Raw genomic sequence first — 19,116 nt, 5'->3', positions numbered from 1 at the left:
GTAGCAAAAGCTGAATGCAACTTATTAACAATGAGAACGTAGCAAAACAAAAATGAAACAAAGCAAATCTAAGTTAGGAAAAGGAACAGAAGCCAGGCATAGACCTAAAAAGAATACAACAATGATGGACAGGAAAAGTGTCACAGATTCCATTGGCTCTACCCACTCCGGCATTGCCACACCCACCTCCTCTGGCCATCATTGCATTCGATCAGATTCACTAATGAGACACACCTGATTCCTATTCCCTCTCCTGCTCAGGGCTTCCTATATAATCTCACCTCTTGCATGCTCACTTTGTGAAGTATTATGTCATGTCATGTCATGTCATGTCATGTCATGTCATGTCATGTCATGTCATGAGCCGGTCCTCTGTTTGCTTGTTTTTCTGATTTCTGAACTCTGCCTGCCTTCTAGACCCAGCCTTCTGTCTGACCTTCACACACCTCTTGTACTCAGTGTTTTGATGACAACCCTGGTATAGCCTAACCTTGAGAACAGACATGCTCACAACAAGCAAACCTGTTATAACACAGTTTCCAAAACAGGTTGCCTTGTTACTAACTGCTCCCAAGAATAAATAAAACCTCTTGAATTTGGATTAAAACTATCTCTAGTGTTTCCTTTCATTACAAAGAAAAGTGTAGCCTATGCCAGCAAAATCTTGTCAGCCCCGGAGATTAAATACACTGACTGCAATAGGCACTGTTAGCTATGGTATGGGCAGTCAAACACTTCTCAAATTAATTGGGTGGTCAGAAAGCTATAATTGAAACTTAGCACCAACCAGTGAATTAGAGAGGGTGTCCTCATAGGACATAACTCTGTCCCATAATGCCCATGTGGCCACCTGGCTCATGGTCCTACAGAGCTGTGACTTAGAAGTGTGTTACGCACAAAACAAGAAGATACCCTTAGGCACAGGGCTGGCAGCCTGCCAAAGGTGTGAGACTGATGTTCTGACTGGAACCATGCCTGTCCAAAAATAGATGTCACTGGCATTCACCAACTATCAGTACTTTGACCCAAACGTCTGCAAAGACCTGCTCACTGCCTATATAGATGGCTGCTCCTTCCACCACCAAAAAAACTCAGGTCCAAGAAGGAATAGGCATAGTTTGGATTAATGACACACCCCTGGAACCTCAAAAGTTCCAACTAGGTGCACAGTCATTCCAATATGCTGAAATAGCCAGTATCATCACACTACAACTAGTGGTAGAAAATGGCATAAAAACAATGGTTATCTGCACAGATTCCAACTATGTATGGCTAAGCTTCAGGTGTCATTTTGCAGCATGGAAAGAAAATGTCTTCTTTACTTCAAACAAGAAATAAGTTAAACACCAAGAGCACTTCAGGGCTTGCACAGGCCTTGTAGATATGCATGACCCATTAATCTTTTGGAAAAAGGTGAAGGGTCACTCATGGACTCCTGGCAGTGACAAAACACTCAATGATCAAGCAGATGCTTTGGATAAACAAGGGGCCCTAGATGACACTTCCTAGTCACCTAACATAGGGACTGACCCGTCCACACCTATTCCAGCCTAATCCATATCAGTCACAGTCAAAAATGCATTCTTTGACTCCGACCTCATTTCACTACAGCCATCTATAAGATGATCCTTTTTCTCTCCCACCCATCAGCTCATGACATTTCTAGCACTGACCTTGATAGCATACCTGATTTGAAAGACCTGCATAAAGCTCGGACTTCCCCGAGCCTGTTATCAAGTCATCAAGAGCCTGTTAGTACATGTCTCTGAGGCCCTCACTTCACCTGCATTCGTGGTGCCTAGGTGCCATGGGGGAAGGGTGTTAATGCACACCCATGACTCCCCATGCACAGGCTTAAAAGGAGTCAAAGCAACACATTACAGCACACTACAACAGGTATCGTGCTGGCCACACATGATGAAAGATGTCACACTAAATGTCTGCTGGCCCCAAATGACACTGCTTTCACCACAGCTTACCTGCTAATGAACCACATCATGTCTAGATGATATCTGTAATGTAACAACTATGGCAAATGTTGGGAGTAAAGGCCAATTTGACCAACCCCAGTCTTCTGACCAGGTAAAGAGAGCCAACTGGATGGTGGTCAACATATTAAAGATATATGTAGTCTCAAACCACTGAGACTGGGACATGAAGCTGACTCTAGTACTCATGGCCATCCAAGCAACACCCCACGATTCCACAGCGGTCTCACAATTTGAATTTATGACTGAGAGGCAAATGACCCTCCCGTTACACTTACTGTACCAACCTTGGGAGGCTACTGTAGCAATGGCATATACCACACGCTAATACATACCGTCGCTGACATCTTAGGGCCACATTCACATTTGCCCAGCAACACATGAAAAGGAGCAGTACCAGGCGCAAGGCCTACTATGACCAAAAAGCATCCCATGACGAACTCAGAGTGGGGGACAAGGTGTGGTACTACGTGTTTGTCCAACCTGGTAGGAGATCCCCATGAAGCAAAGGAAAACTAGCTCTAAAGTTCTGCTCCTGTTCTGCCGGTCTATACATCATAACTGTCAAACTCTCACCTGTTGTGTATCAGATTAAGTGGGTCCACCGTAACCAAATCAAACTGCACAAAGCCCCCGTGGGATGGAGCAAAAGTACTAAAAAGCACCCAAGTCACAGAAAGAGCAAAACTCCTGTGACATAGTTATCAGTAATAGTCTCTTGCTCTCAGCTGCTTTCTTCCTCCCCTCTAGTCTGTCTGTGTATGTATGTGTGATAATATGCTCAGTTAGGTATACTAAGAATTGATCAATAGCCTTCCCACTCCTGGTACACCATGCTGAACTGCCTTAATTGCTCACCCAATACCTAGTGGGGGTGAGAAGTCAGACCTCTCAATATGAACTATGCAACAAATTCAGAAATAATACAGATCTGTTTATCTTAGCATCCCACTCCCTCGACACGAACATCACTTTAATAGTATTACAGTATCATACATGTGTAACAATCTTTCTCTATATCTCCCTTATATGCTCCTGAATCTCTCTAAGTAACCAAGTTATAAGAGCATCTGCACTCTATATCTAAATATGTGGACCAAATGGCTCAGGTGAATTAAAGTAATTGACCCCACCTGTTATAGTTTAAAGGACACATGTCTCATAACCAAATACCACTACCTAGTTGTTTTATTCCCCTCTTTCTCTTCTTTTATTCCCCTCTTTTTTTACCTGCCAAAGTCGGAGATGAGACAAAAACACATGAATATGCATGAGTGGACCTAATGATAATTTGCCTTGCTCCCCCTACCAGGAGTCAGGGGTAATAAACATTGACGTTAGGAAAGAAAAACGTTTTTTGAGGTGGTTAAATGTGAGGAAAGTTGGATCCAGAAAATAAAAGAATTGGGAGAAGAATTAAGTAGCTTAGTGTCTTATTTTATGTCCTTTTTATATCTATTGTTTTAGTCTGTCATAAAATTTTATTTTTAATTCATTTAATTTGTTTTCCATTATTCTGTCAACATAGTAAAAAGTTTGTTTTGGGAAGTTAGAATTAATCTTGTTTGGCACACAGTAATTAGTACTGATTAGCCAACCTTAGATTTCTTCAAACTACGTCTAGGATACGCTCTCATATTGACACCCACGAAGTCAAGGAACTGTCCATCTCAGCTCTACACTCTCGGTGAAGCTCAGGCTCACCAATTTGGGACAACCTTTGGTGCGGGGCCGTTGGCAGCGCACCATAGATTCAGTATCAGGTGTTATTTCAAGCCGACCAGGGCCACACCAAAACCTCAGTGACCCCTGTGTGTGGATGGACCGGCAAATTGACACTTGTCCCTGGAAACTGACATAAGAGCTATATTCGTTCCATCCATATGCTATCTCAGAGTCTCTATAGCAAGTTGCATTTCCTAGAGATAATGCTGTTAATATTCCCTCCCCTGATTAGTCTATATAATAAAAGGAATAGGAATCTCCTCCCCTTTAGGTAACCTTCTGGTAGTGGCACTCACCGCTAGCTCCGTTAGCTTTTTGGGATCGGCTAGTCTTAGCTAAGTTAGCACCATAGCTATACAGTTCTCTGGCTTTTGCGAAGATTCTCTCCTCTGATCCCAGTTCTTTTCTTTGTTGTTTGTTTATTATTTGATTTAATTCCTTTATCTCCTCAGCCCCCTTTCTTTTCTCCTTCATTTGTCACTTGTTAGGTATTCTGTATGCCTGAGCCAAGTCCATCATAGTAGTCTATATCACCTGTTTCAGGACATCAATAATTTGTTTATTCATTAATCAGTAAACTTCCCATTTATTCAACATGTTGGTCATCGTGGCAAATATATTTGAAGCAATGGTATTCTGTTACTGCAAAAGGCATGAACTAATTTAGAATGAGAATGATGTTAATAAACTTTCGGTACTTCACAATACACCAATTGTTGGTGTATTTTCCCTATATTTTAGGGTGGTGCCCCCTTTCAATAATTCATAAAATGATGCATGTTTGCTGCACTGGGTAGACATCCTTCACAATGCAGAGTGTCATCCATGCTACAGGATGCAGAGTCCATGTACATTGTTGTGCAGGGCACAGTGTTGGCCACCACTATACTTCAGGACATGTAGTACAGGGGAGATGAAGCAAACCAACCAACTTCTGGGTACTCTCCAAGGCAAGCAGTCTCCCTTGTACTGGGGCTACGGTAGACTGGCTGGCCACAGCATAACCTAACACAGATGTTCATAGCCCCCCTAAAGAATTCATAGAAATCTTCCTCTATGGAAGACAGGGTATCAGGGATAAAGAGGGTTAATATGCCAGGACCATAGGCACCATAGGCACCATAGGTGAAACAGAGGAAACCAAAAGCTCAAGTGGACTCCAACCTTAGTATGGGAGCAAAACATTCCAGTAACAAAACAAGAAACCAATCCATGTTTGCATCATTTCTTTCCTCTGTTCCACTTTATCTTATTATTCCACCTGCCTGAAAAGTGCCTCTTTAATCAAGTAGTAAAAAGACATGTGCCATTGGGCAGTCCTTCACCCTGAAAAACTCTGGACACTTACCTGGGCTCCCATAATAAAATAAATCCAACAGCAGAGTCCAAAAATTGGCTTTCTAGCATGATCAGCCCTTGTGCTGTCAGATTTGTTATTTCCAATGTTGGGACTATTGGTGCTGCTTTTGGGAAGTTTCGTTCCAATTATACAGACTGGTACATCTCTCACTCATTGTATCCTTAGATGGACAGCAGTTATGTAACATTGAGAGGTGAGGCTGGTGTCAAGATAAAAAAACAGAACTCACCCTATTAACAATAAAAACCGGTTTGTCTGGCCTGATGTGCATGGTTCTGGTGTGTGTATCTTGATGTATGTGTTCTTGATGTGTGTAGCCCAGTGTATAATTCACAGAACTACTGACAAAGGACCTCAGAGTAGGAGAAGGTCTGTAGGAATGAAGGTACAGAGAAAGATGTGGATAATATGGGCCTAGACCATAAATACACACACCTACCAACACACACAATAGCTTCAAATGTTTTAATTATGCTGAAGCTGTGTAATTAACTGAGAGTGATTTAGAGAATTCATACAAATCATCTCATCTAAAAACACAGAAAGAGACATGGTTAAAGTAGTGAACATCACCTGAAAGGTTTTGAAACACATGGGTCACAGGCTTAGTATTGGTGTAAATGAGCTGTCAGTGTAGTGGAATACAACATAGTAAGTATGAGATACATCCAATATGTAGCATGCTACAAATTAATTGTGAACGTCACAAGTCTTTGCCATTCTAAGGTAGTGCCCTTCTTTTAGTCATCTTCTAGTGATATGCCCTCATTTTAATTCCCTTATATGGTGATGCCCTTCAAATGCACCTTCCTGCAAGTTCTAAACACTCTTCAGTTGAACAGGATCTTCAGCGGAGTGTTGCCTCTAGGGTGTACTTGCTGTCAAACCTTCAGCTGTGTAAAGCAATCTGTCAGATGCGATGTTTAACCTCAGAGAACACACACACTCAAACTTGCATCCAGCTGGATCTGCCCCCTCCTCCACCTGCTGGCCCCTCTGCTGTTCTGCTCTCCACTCGCTGCTGTAAACAAACCTGAAGCTGCTAATCAGGCTCACCATGCCGACACACACAAACACGTACACACACAAGTTTCTGAGGGAGCATCCGCCAGTTATCCTGCCCAACACCAGGGAACTGTTTTACACCTTGTGAAGACAGGAGTAACGCCCGGATGGGTGGGGTCTCTAATAGAAACTAAGCATATTTTCTCTCCTGTAGGTGCAAATACGTGAGACGCATCTTATCTGCCCCACTCAGGTCCAAGAAAAGAGGCACAACATTTACAACATGTTGCTCAGAGGAAATCACACCCCATGGCACACATTACCCCAGAAACACCCCCCCCCCTCCCAAATAACACCCCCCATATGGTGTTCTAAATCAGGTTGTATGCAATCAGTGAAAATAAAATCTGCACAGCAATTCTACTAATAGACAAGAAGACAAGACTGTTTAGAGTTCGTCTCTAAAAATGTTTAGATCATAAGCTTAATGTCAACCCCTTCATGACCTGCAGGTGCATAATGGACTATTGTGCCAAAACCACAGGCTAATGGAGTAATGTTCTGGAGTAATAAACCACAGGCTAAGGTGTGTTCTGGGGTAATAAAGCCGTTCACTTTCCTCTCTTATCTCTCCCTCATTGGCCGCAGTTTCCGCTGGCGCTGGTATTAGAATATGTCATTCTTCGTCACATCATCCAACCTGACGGACAGGAATCGAAACAGTGCTTACTTGTGAAGTGCCGAATCACGATGCGCTAGAAAACATCCAGACCAGATATTTCTAAAGTATGGAGTAATGTTCTTATCCTGTGTTTAAGAGAGCGAAATGTGTTCTTTGAGTATTTATATACGTACTTTTATTCTTTACAAATAATAATTGGTAATGTTACATTCGCGTAACATTTCACTGCATCTCGCGCTCCTGGCTGTTGGCTATAGTCCGAGAACTGACATGACAGACCCACGGGCAAAAAACAAGTTTTGGTTTTTGTGAAGAAACACAAGCGGGGTGGGCTCCTATAGAATAAATAATGATTTTGGTAGTTCAGAACATCTGCTTCAAGTGGACTGAGGTGAACCATCAAATGATGTCATATCCGTTGTGCAGGTCTATCTCCACAGCGTGGGTTTGACGCGCGTGTCCGTGGTATACAACTCCATGGCCTCGGGAACTCGCCTGCAATCAGTTGTATCGCGCAGAAACGTGTGGTCTTAACTTTACTCTGCCGCTGCGCTATCCAACGGCGCGCTCAGTATTGGTTGCACGCAGGAGCCACGCGGCACACGGCGGGGTAATGAATGTGGATCTATCCGCCCTGTTCCGTTTTGCCACTCTGATCGGCGGGCATTTTCCAGCGGCGACGCTGCCGGTCCCTGTAGTCAGGACCGCGTGAAAATACGCGTGAAAAGTACAACTGTCTCCCGACAGAATGCGGTCTCTTTTCGGCATCCTGTGTCCGCTCTTTTCCCTCGTCATCTTCGGATTATATCCTTCAATGGTGAGCCATCATATCTTAACGTAATAAAGCATAGTCTTAAATATCTGTGTTTTGTGTAACAAGCTAATGAAAAATATCTGTGGTAAATAAGGCGCTGATGATTTTTTTAAAACGCTTTAAAACTGCGGGTGTCGTGTCTGTGTTTAAGGTCTTTAAGGTCCACCCGTCTGTCCGTGGTTTCACAGGTTTCTTGAAGTTTATGTGCTTCTTTAGTCTAAATCAAGAAATAATAATCAAAATGCTTTAAAACCTATTACGTACATTAATGTGCGTTTCCAGAAAGCGTGTCGATATTATTTTCAAAGTTTGTCCAGGTTACAAACAGACGTTACAGTTATACCTAGATGTGTTCAAACACGTGTGACGATGTCACTGGTTACATTCAGATATAGAGTGGATGGGTTGATCTTCACAAGGTTTTACCAGAAGCAAAAAATTCTAAATGCAATGGCACTATACCATTCCCCTCTTAAGTTCGTACTCACTAGATGCTGACACTTGCAGTTTAAATTTTCACTCTGCAATTTGCTTGTCAAATCATAAAAGCTATTTTTTTCAGGAGGGGAAAACTGCGCGTGACGCAGTAGGTATTACATTCGATCAATTATACCGTTGTACTGCTTCGATTTAATGTGTTATATGTTGAGTACAATTTGTGACATCGGCTGGATTTGATGCAATTGTGTTATAAGCTATAGTGCTGTATCAAGAAGATAGGCTAATTCACTCATCATCCCTGTCTGGGCTCCCATGTTTTAAAATGGACAGTTACAGAACATATATGATATAGCTTCTCAGTAGACAGAAAAAAACCTACTCAATACAACAGGCCTACAACATTACACCTACAATTCTAGCAGCGTAACAAGTAGCAAAATAGTCGCTGCACTCTGGGCTACTCTATCGCCAAATATACTTGCAATGGTTGCTAAATGTGTGCGTTGTGTGGGGTTTGAGGAGCTGTCCACTCTACGGAGGTGCTGAAGTGTTTTTCAAGGACAGGGGGCGTGCAGGTACCACGCAAAGTCTTGCACTTAATTTTGTATGCATACTCAATACGTTGAGTAGCCAAACAATGTCTTCACAGAAAGGTAATCTTTCAGCGGACATTTTACATTCAGTGAAATATTAAATAATGAAACACGGACGTAAGCATTTCCTATTAAGGTCCATATAGGGTTATAATAATTAGATATATGCTTTGACGTGTTCACGTATGACAATTAATGACTGTGGTTTCTGAATGTTGTCCTTGCTAATGAAATGGATGATAAGAGCTATTTATGATGATCACTTTGAATTATTGGAATGTGTGCTTTCACAATTATGAGCTGTAGTATAGGCAAAAAGGACATAGTCGTTTTCATGTTTAATTACTGCTGAAGCTGTTTGGCATATGAGGATCATTTACAGAGGAAAATTCCCAGAGTGGCTTACATGCACCTGAATCATCTAACCATATAAAACACATAACACACAGATGCAGGGACAGTCTCGGTGTCTTTAAGCATCTGACCCTTATAATGCCTCAAGAAGCTTTGGTGTCAGTGTCTATCTTCCAGTGACTTCAGGATCTGTGAAGGAGCAAGTACATACACATCCCTGTCCAACTGCCCTTTCTGTGATTAAAGACACAGTCCAAAGGTCAAAACAATAAATTTAGTGAGGTACCTTCACAAAGCCACACTAATAAAGCTAATCAAAGCAAGAGTGAGGATCTAGGACTGGATTTATATAAGTGGTTTTATGTAAGTGTGAGAATGTAGAATTGGTTTTATGAAAGAGTAAGGATCTAGGATTGGTTTTATGGAAGTGTGAGGATCTAGCATTGGTTTTATGGAAGAGTGAGGATCCAGGATTGATTTCATGCCTGTCATATTTTTGTGGACATAATTGGACAGTAATGCAAGGTCACTAATCTCAGATAAGTGTCCTTGCCTGGAGACACATGCTAAATTTAGGGTAATGTTTATTCAGGCAACTCAGTCAGGTCTTAATGGGACAAAGGTGTCACTGTATGGATAGATTTAGGCAGTCACAATTTGATACTCATAGCAGTCAACTTCTGGGGGCATTAGAAAAATGGAAACAAGATAAGTGGGTTTATGTGTTGGTGGTTGGATGGGTGCTCGGGTGTTTGTGTACACTACACATTTTAGGGGTAAGTTTAGCTAAGTATTGAGGCTGTAGCTGAATGTCCTCTGTAATAGATGGGCAAAGTGGCATCCTTCATGGCCTGTCAATAGAAATGAGCATTTCGTTTATGCGTATTGGCAGTAAGAGTGCAGCTCAGCCTCTAATTAAAACCGAATCCTGCGGCAGTGGTGGGAATTGAGGTTGTGGTGATGAGCAGGTAGGGGCAAAGCAGGGCATTTGTTCCAGGTCTCATCAGTTTGCTAGGCTGATAGCAAACACTTGTTCTACATGGGCTTGTTTGGCCAGATAACCCATTACGAGCTGTACTGCACAGCAAATGGTGATGCACCTTAGAAAGAGAGGGAGGGAGAGAAAGAGAGAAGGAGAAGGAGAGAGAAAGAAGAGGAGAGAGAAAAGTGAAAGGGAAGGGAGAGAGAGAAAGAGATAAAGAAAGGGAGAGACAGAAAGAATAAGAGAGGGAGGGACAGAGTGAAGGAGATGGAGAAAGGCAGAGACAGGGAAGGTGAGAGAAAGAGGGGGTAAAATTAAAAGAGAGAGATAAAGAAAAAGGGAAAGAGAAAGAGAGAGAGAATGAGGGAAATATAGAAGAAGAGAATGAAAGAAAACCTGCACTCACTTCTTCCTTTTATGATAAGTAATGAAAACCCCAGGTCTTCTGTCTTTATAATAGTTTTTGTTTAGTGAAAGATTGATGACTAGCATGACACACCAAAATAAACCTGGAGATAAAGAATCTCTCTGTCTCAAGAATATTCAGCTCAACATTCAGTTCAACATTTATTAATGCTTGCATATGGATATACATTACATGCACACACATACACAAGAACACACGCCCACACACAGGCAGACACAGAGACACAGACACACACATACGCCTTCCCGTTTAGCCTCCCCTGTGGGTTTGCATCCATGCCTTGTGATCTTAAGACTACCGTGTGTCATAGTGTGCTGTGGTTCACTTAAATGCCTGTCTCAGTGCAGTTCCAGCTGATGGCCCCAGAAGCTTCATGTTGTCCAGGCTCAGAAGCAAAATGTTAACTCATTTAGCAAGCTGCTCTTTGATGTTGGACGAAATGGTCTAATGAATCACTGTGGCCAAGTAAGAGAGTCATATTCTCTTTTCACCTTTAGTGAATTAGACCTAGTGTTTGAATGCTGGGAACAGTTATTACTTTCCTACAGAGGTTGGACCTAAATCAGTGCTATTTCCAAATGATTCTCTCCCTGATTTCACTCTGATGGTGTGTGTTCTCTTCTGAGAAAGTTGGAGCAAAAACAGGTAGAGATGTGGGAGAGGGAAATAGGATGAAAAATATAGGAGGATAATAGACATAAATAGAGAGATGAAGAGAACAGGAATAGAGAGATGAAGAGAACAGGAACAGAGACACATTGAATAAGCCCAAGAATGACTGACAGCAGTAGCTATATGTGTGAGGAGTATGTGAGGTGTGTGTCTGTGTGTGTGTGCGTGTGTTCAGATGGAGCAGACAGTAAAGATGGATAGATGATGAGCTTCATGAATGTCCCATCCAGTACACTCAAAGGTCCTAAATCCACTCCAACTCTCTGTCTCTGCTTCTCCCTCTCTTTCTCTCTGTTTCCTGCTCTCAGTGTACCCATCACTTTCTGTCTTTTTGTCTCTCTTCCTCTCTCTCTCTTTTTCACACATTTCTGCTGGGACTGTTGAATCAAACAGCCGTTTTTCAAACCCTGTTTGCTTTTGTTCTGCGCCATGATGTGCCTCGCATCTCAACTCCACCTCAACTGTACAAATTATACATCAAAGCCAGGAGAGGGGAGTCAGATCCAGCCGTGGGGGTATGGGGAGGTGCAGCGTGAGTGCATGTCATCACCACGCTGTCTGACATGCACATCCCTCCCTCTCTCTCAGTCTCTCGCCCTCTGATCTGGAAGCAGCCCCTGAGCTGTTCTCGCACGCCCAACTAAAACACATTTCCACTTAGATTAGAGCTCCTGGAAGGCAAGGCCATGAGAGTGTGTGTGAGTGTACACTCCACCATCAGCCCATCCATCCTTGCCCCAACAACCATTGTAGCCGGGGTAGACCGCAGCTGTGTCTGTGTCAGACTGTTGGTTTTGGGGGCATCTGTTACTGTGTGGAAGGCCTGGAGATGGCATGGCAAGAGAAAGAGAGCTAGTGAGAGAAAGAAAAAAAAAAAGACATTCCATCCACATGCAGCCAGTGTATCACATAATTTCTTTCTACAGTAAGCGCTTTACCACCCACCAAAATGAATGTGATTACCTTACTACGTGATTACTGAACAAGATCACTTGTTGTGCGAATGTGGACATGTGATTAGCCCTTTGTTGAGATCAAAAATTCCCTGTTCTTTAAGAACTTCTATACGAATGAAAATATTTCATTCTTTTCAAAAGTCAGAAAAGTAAAAAGTCAGTTAAAAATCTCACAAAGATAGGAATGCGATCTTTGCATGTGTGCATGTGCATGTGTATTGCTGTAAATACCATGTGGGATGTTTGCATGTGTTCACAGACAATCGGACCAAAGGAGGGTTGGCAGGTGTACAGCTCAGCGCAGGATGCAGACGGCCGGTGTATTTGCACTGTTGTGGCACCAGAGCAGAACCTCTGTTCCAGAGATGCCAAGAGCAAACAGCTACGCCAGCTACTGGAGAAGGTTCCAGAAAGTCCTCAGATACACACACGCAAAAACAGTTTCTCTCTCATACACTCACTGCCCCTCCTTCTGTCATACACAAGCTCACTGCCACTCGCTCAAACACACACACACAGACACACACTGCCTCTCTCTTACTCACGAATACACACACAATTAGAGCCTCTTACTCTTTTTCTCTCTCACGCACACACACACACTCACTCTGATGTTGTGAATAGAGTGTTTTATGAGTGAATGACTAATGCATAATTATGCCTAAGGGACTGACACATTTTAGGAAACCACTGTAGCCAGGCTAAAATACAAGACACTGCATGGACACAAACCCCTCCACTGAAGCTGTTTTCTCCCACCCATAGCATCCTCCTGTTTTTCTCTTTTTTAGCACACACACACACACACACACACACACACACACATGCATGCACATACATTGTGTACTCCTCAACTCAGCACATGCTCCAGTCTCTGCAGGGTACTTAATACCTATATTAATGATTAATGACATATAGTTCATCCCATTGGACAGCATTAGCTGCCAACATTAATATGCAGATTTATTACCATTTCTATTTGCTTTACTGCCTTGAAACCCACAGAGGATGAAGTTGTTTATGATTTATGTGTTTCCCCCACTCCTGCCTACATCACTGGTCCTGACTGGTAGATAAGGAGAAAACACCAGAGATTTAAAGTTAACCCCAGTGGCCAAAGGCTGTTCATCATGCAACCTTTTAAAGATTCATTAATGAAAGACAGTTTGATAAAGAACCAGGGGCAGTGCAAGATTAAGCAAGGTGATGGCATCATTTTCTCAAACAGACAAGAGCTTACAGCAGTCGTGTCCTGGAGCTCTACAACACAGCTCAGTTCTCCCTGGTTTAACACACCCCATACAGTTCCTGTGCTGAGGAAGAGGAAACAGTAAACACATGTTGGGGAGCCTCCAGATATGCTGTGCTCCTGGTTTTGCCTGCTGAGCTGTAGCCGGTATAGGAGGAGCTCTCAAGCCGTATACAGCAATGGTCCTCAGGCACACATACTTTGCATTTTTTGTATTTTGCTTGCACTAGCTCTCGTGATTCAGTCTCCTTGAGGTTTTCATATTTATGTGCTAAATTTGAGTCGGAACAAAACTGTGCATGAGTTGTGAGAAGCACCAGTTCTGCTCGGTGACGTGACGTTTCCATGGTGCAGGTGCAAAACATGTCACAGTCCATCGAGGTGCTGAACCTGCGCACACAGAGGGACTTCCAGTATGTCATGAAGATGGAAAACCAGATGAAGGGGCTCAGGAGCAAATTCAGACAAATTGAGGAAGATCGCAAAACTATTATGGCCAGGAACTTCAAGGTAAATGCTCTTAAGGACCCTCTCTGTCTATCGAATCTTTTGATTTATGTATTTTCATATTTATATTTTTTTGTAAATTCAACTAAAATATATCAATGTTGATAAATCAAATATACACAATCACTTGACATGTAAATTCATTAAGCCAGTTTTCAGTTTATATAGACTGATAGACACTTCGAGCACATTTGAGCTGCTGTATTTTAAAGTTGCTGAAATGTGCTACATTCATGGGACATTCATCACTAGTGAAAGAACAAAGCCTGCACACTACTCTTGCTATAGACTTTTTTTAGTATCTTACCGCTTTTTGATGTTATATGGCTCTTCTGGTCAAACACTGTCATAATAAATGTGTGGGCTTTGTTCTCTCTTTCATTTGGGGTTATCACCCCAGCCCAACACCTAGGACAAAGGGAGTGTGTGCTCCTACTCTTACCAACTCTCATTGCTTATGCCTGTGATCAAGCACCTTTTCATCTCAGGCTTGTGCAACCAGTAAAAGCCTACCTGATCCATGTGCTGTGTGCCTGGCTCCATGTGCCTGCGCACACGTGTCTGTCTGTGTGTGATCAGGAGCTGAAGGACAGAATGGATGAACTACAGCCCCTGATCCCTGTGTTGGAGCAGTACAAAACAGACGCTAAGCTAATCTCCCAGTTCAAAGAAGAGATCCGGAATCTGTCGTCTGTACTGACGGGGATCCAGGAGGAGCTGGGTGCCTACGATTACGAGCAGCTCTACCAGAGAGTCATCAGTCTCGACAGCCGTCTCCGCAACTGCATGAGCAAGCTCAGTCAGTGCCGTCACAGCCAGTAACACTACCATCATTATCAAGAAACCCTAGTGCCGTTACAATCATTACTCCTCTCATTATCAGCAAACCTGAACAGTAGGGTTACAACAATTACCAGTATCATTGTCAGAGGCCACTTTGCTGTTATATCCATCATTGTGTCCTTGTCCACATGTGCAGAACAGTAATAAAATAGTGTTTCTCAAGATTATCTAAGTTACACAGACAATAATTAAACAATAATAGGAAATACAGGGGGACAAGAAGCACATGCCTGATTGCCAAATGCTTCACTGGCGTCCATTATGAGGGAAAGATATTAGTACTGACACTGCTCTACTCCTGTCTGTAAGACCTGCTGCTGCTACTAATGGTATGACAAGTACTTGTCAATGTTATCATCAATATGTCCATCAGAACCACTGCCACTATATATAGAGAAGGCTGTCAGAAATATGAACAAGATCATGATGAACATGTGATAATCATGATAATATTTCCATGTCCTTAGTCAATGTCACAGTCATTACAATCAACATCATTTCTCTTATGACCATTTCACCATCATTATTTTTTAAATTATTATTATTGTTGTTGTTGTTGTTGTTGTTGTTTAAATTTACATTTATATGGTGCCTTTCTCATATTCCAGGACACTTTTAATATCACCTCCTTGCCACTGCCATTATCATTGTCAGTACTATCATTACTGGGTGAAACCACTTCCATGAGTACTAAAGTTTAACACAAGAGCTCTAATTCCACAAAAGAGTTAATTCAAAAAATCCTCACCATGATTTTACGTCTATTCAAGGCTGGTCCTAATTGACATCCTGTCAAGCAGACACTGAAGAGGTCCCACTACAGCTGGTATATAATGTTATTATAGAGCAATGCTCAACCAGGTGCTCAGAAGCATCACCCAGGAGACACTGGCTTTACATTCCATGATCACTTTGAGACAGAAATGTCCCCTGCTCACCCAGACAAATGTATTCAAAGTTTTATGATCATTTTTTAAATACATGTGTATTTGATAGTTTGTTAACTGCATTTTGTTTCAGCATGCCATCATATTTGTCTTATAAGAGGCAGAGCCTTTATATATACTGTATTTTTCCCAGCACACATTATATATATATATATATATATATATATATACACACACATCGTTAACTATATATACTGTATGGCCAAAAGTATGTGGACACCTGGCCATCACACCTATCTGGCATTGTTGGACATCACAAAACCATGGAAATTGATATGGAGTTGATTACCTATATGTGGCAATAACATCCTCCATTCTTCTAGGAAGGCTATCCACAAGGTTTTTGAGTGTGTTTGTGCCTATTTAGTCAAAAGAGAATTTGTGATGTCACAAATGGGCCTGAACAACTGCCCTAAACCACTATTACTGCTCCACCACAGTTTACTTTTGCTATCCACCACACCCTGATTCATTCATCCAATACGGAGATAGTGAACTATGATTCATTACTCTAGAGAACATGTTTCGACCATCCTGGAGTCCAGTAGTGGTGTGCTGGGGCACTTCAGCTGACGCCTGACATTGCACATTGCGATATTAAACTCATACATTAGCGTACTGCTGCTCAGTCAAGGAAACCTTTTTTTTTATAAATCTCCTGACACACAGTTCTTGTGCTGATGTTGCTTTGCAGTGGCAATTTGGAGTTCTGTAGTGAGTGATGCAACAGAAGGCAGGCTGTGTGAGTTTCGCATGGTCTAATATGGTCTACCAACTGGGGGCAGGCTGTGTGTTTCTCATGGTCTACCATGGTGTACCAACAGAGGGCAGGCTGTATGAGTTTCTCATGGTCTACCATGGTGTACCAACAGAGGGCAGGCTGTGTGAGTTTCGCATGGTCTGATATGGTCTACCAACTGAGGGCAGGCTGTGTGTTTCTCATGGTCTACCATAGTGTACCAACAGAGGGCAGGCTATGTGAGTTTTGCATGGTCTACCACTTCATAGCTAAGCTGCTGTTGCAACTACAGACTTCCATTTCACAATATTAGCACTTTTAGCAGATGGAGGAAAATTTAGCAGGGCAGAAATTTCATGAACGTTTGGCTAAGGTGGCATCCTATGACACTGGTACGTTTTAAGTTACTGAGAACTTCAATATGACCCATTCTTCTGCCAGTGAACTATGTCTATGGAGATTTTATACACTTACAGTTGTGGCTATGGCTTAAGCAAAATTCTCAATAATTAGGAGTGTCCACATACTGTTGGTTCTATAATGTATATAAGTAGTGAACTACACCTTTAAGAATTATATAAGCAGTGTAATTGAATAATTTGAAATGACAGATGATGCTAAATACCTCTAAATGCCACCTTTGGGTCTGAAACAGATTTACCAAAAAACAGCCTTAAATAGCTGCTTAAAGAAATTCGAACAGATGTCTGAATCCATTATTGATAGCTGTGCTAATTGTATCCCAGTCTGGGAGACAGACGTGTTAAGCTGTTTCGTATTTCGGTGGTGATACTGTTTTAACATGCAGAACACAGCCACACGCATCATCAGGGCAGCCATGAAATTGGCTTCAGGAATCTAGTTAGAAGGGGGGGGGGGCTGTCCTACATCTTATCAGTGTGTTTCATTATTACCAGCGTGTGGGAAATTAATGAAAATCACAGGACCCGTGACTGTAAAGACATCAGGGACCCGGTTTGGCGCATGGATGACTGATCCAATGGCATCTCCAAGAAACAATAGAGTGAGTTCTACAGATCTAAATTAATCAATTAGTGTTAGAAATATATATTGCTAGGAGGAGAAATCCATATTGTGTCACTTTAGCATGTATGGTCACTCTTAGAAAATTGCAATAGAAGTATTTGTCTAAATGTAAAACATTTAACAGCTTTTATAATTAAAGGCTGTTCAGCTTTTGTATTAAATCAGTTTACCTTTGGGACAGGAGCGATTTGAATTGCAAAACACCCTAATAATTTCTATGTCTTTGCTACAGGTGTGGTACATGGATACCTACACCAACAGCAAGGTGGTACGCGAATATAAGTCTATGGCAGACTTTGTCTCTGGCCTGGAGTCACGAACCTACTACCTTCCCTTCAAATGGGCTGGAACTAATCATGTGGTGTACAATGGCTCCCTGTACTACAACAAAGAGCAGAGCAACATTATCGTGAAGTACAGCTTTGAGACGGGGCGGGTTCTGGCGCAGAGAGCACTCGAGTATGCCGGTTTCCACAATGTCTACCCCTACACCTGGGGCGGCTTCTCAGATATCGACCTGATGGCCGATGAGCTGGGCCTCTGGGCCGTCTATGCCACCAACCAGAATGCAGGGAACATTGTGATCTCGCAGTTGGAGCCCCAGACCCTGGAGGTGCTGCATACGTGGAACACGGAGTACTCCAAGCGCAACGCCGGTGAGTCCTTCATGATCTGTGGCACGCTCTACATCACCAACTCCCACCTAACTGGTGCCAAGGTTTACTACTCCTACAACACCAAGATGTCCAGCTATGAGTACACGGACATTCCCTTCCACAACCAGTACTTTCACATCTCCATGCTCGACTACAACGCCAGAGAGAGGGCACTGTATGCCTGGAACAACGGTCACCAGGTCATATTCAATGTCACACTGTACCACGTTATCAAAACAGAGGACGACTCATAAACATGCAGTAGAGAAGAGCGAGGGGTCTTGCCAGGTAGAACATGATAAGGTACTGTATTTTTTTCCCTCTTGTTTTTTTTCTTTTCCAAAGTAGACTACACATAGGACTAAACATAGCCTTTGCATTGACATGACAGTGTGATCAACTGAGGTCACAGCCTTTTCAATTTGGTGAGGAAGCTGCACAAACCGATAAAAGGAACAATGACTTCAGCACTGACTCATGAACTGATTTTAGTGTGAACTGAACAATGGCAAACTTTTGTTTCTCTACTCAGAGTACCATGCCTTACCTCGCAGCATTTCATTCTGTGCAATCAAGAGGTTTCTAAAAGCATTTTTTGCATGAATGTTCAGATTTTTTATTTATATTTATTACTGTCTTAGTCTGTTACAAACCCATTTTTTCTTATGTTTTATGGTTGTATTGTGCTTTCAGTCCTTTTCCAGTCTTATGAGGCAAGTTTCTGCTTAGTTGTTAAGCTCTATAAAGCTTTGTGACGTTCCTCTAAATATGAACCTAATATGAATGATTGTAATATTTGTCATGTCTGTCAGAATAAATATTTTATATATAATACATCAGCCATGACCAATAAAGATAATAGAAGAGTTATTAGAGGAGTATTAGGATAGTATCATATTCACCAAATATACATGGTGAGGTCAGGTGATCAGAAGGACAGTGTGAGACTGGTATTTTGAATACCCCAGAGTGCAAATGGTGAAGGTTATTATGGCCACTTTTCAAGGTGCTCTTGATGGGCCAGCTCTCTAAAATCAGAAATTCTCATGCATTCAGTTTGATGACTTTGAGTGCTGTCCTTTGGCATTTTCAATCAACATCAAGGGCAGAGGAGCAGGGATGATTTGAG

The 19,116-nt window shown here is 42.2% G+C and overlaps 1 protein-coding gene across 1 annotated transcript; it reads left to right on the top strand.

Moving 5' to 3' along the window:
- The first annotated feature begins 7,160 nt into the window (after window positions 1-7,160).
- olfm3a (olfactomedin 3a) lies at window positions 7,161-18,827 on the top strand. The gene is made up of 6 exons (XM_027021518.3): window positions 7,161-7,577; window positions 12,259-12,402; window positions 13,603-13,758; window positions 14,335-14,554; window positions 17,202-17,308; window positions 17,564-18,827. The coding sequence occupies exons 1-6, from the start codon at window positions 7,509-7,511 to the stop codon at window positions 18,239-18,241; spliced, it is 1,374 nt and encodes a 457-aa protein (XP_026877319.1). The 5' UTR covers window positions 7,161-7,508; the 3' UTR covers window positions 18,242-18,827.
- Window positions 18,828-19,116: the final 289 nt, after the last annotated feature.

The sequence above is a fragment of the Electrophorus electricus genome, chromosome 14 (assembly GCF_041902795.1).
Source record: "Electrophorus electricus isolate QZ-2024a chromosome 14, ASM4190279v1, whole genome shotgun sequence".
Classification (NCBI taxonomy): Eukaryota; Metazoa; Chordata; class Actinopteri; order Gymnotiformes; family Gymnotidae; genus Electrophorus; species Electrophorus electricus.
Note: the sequence above shows the minus strand (reverse complement) of the source record. Positions and strands in the feature narration are given on the sequence as shown.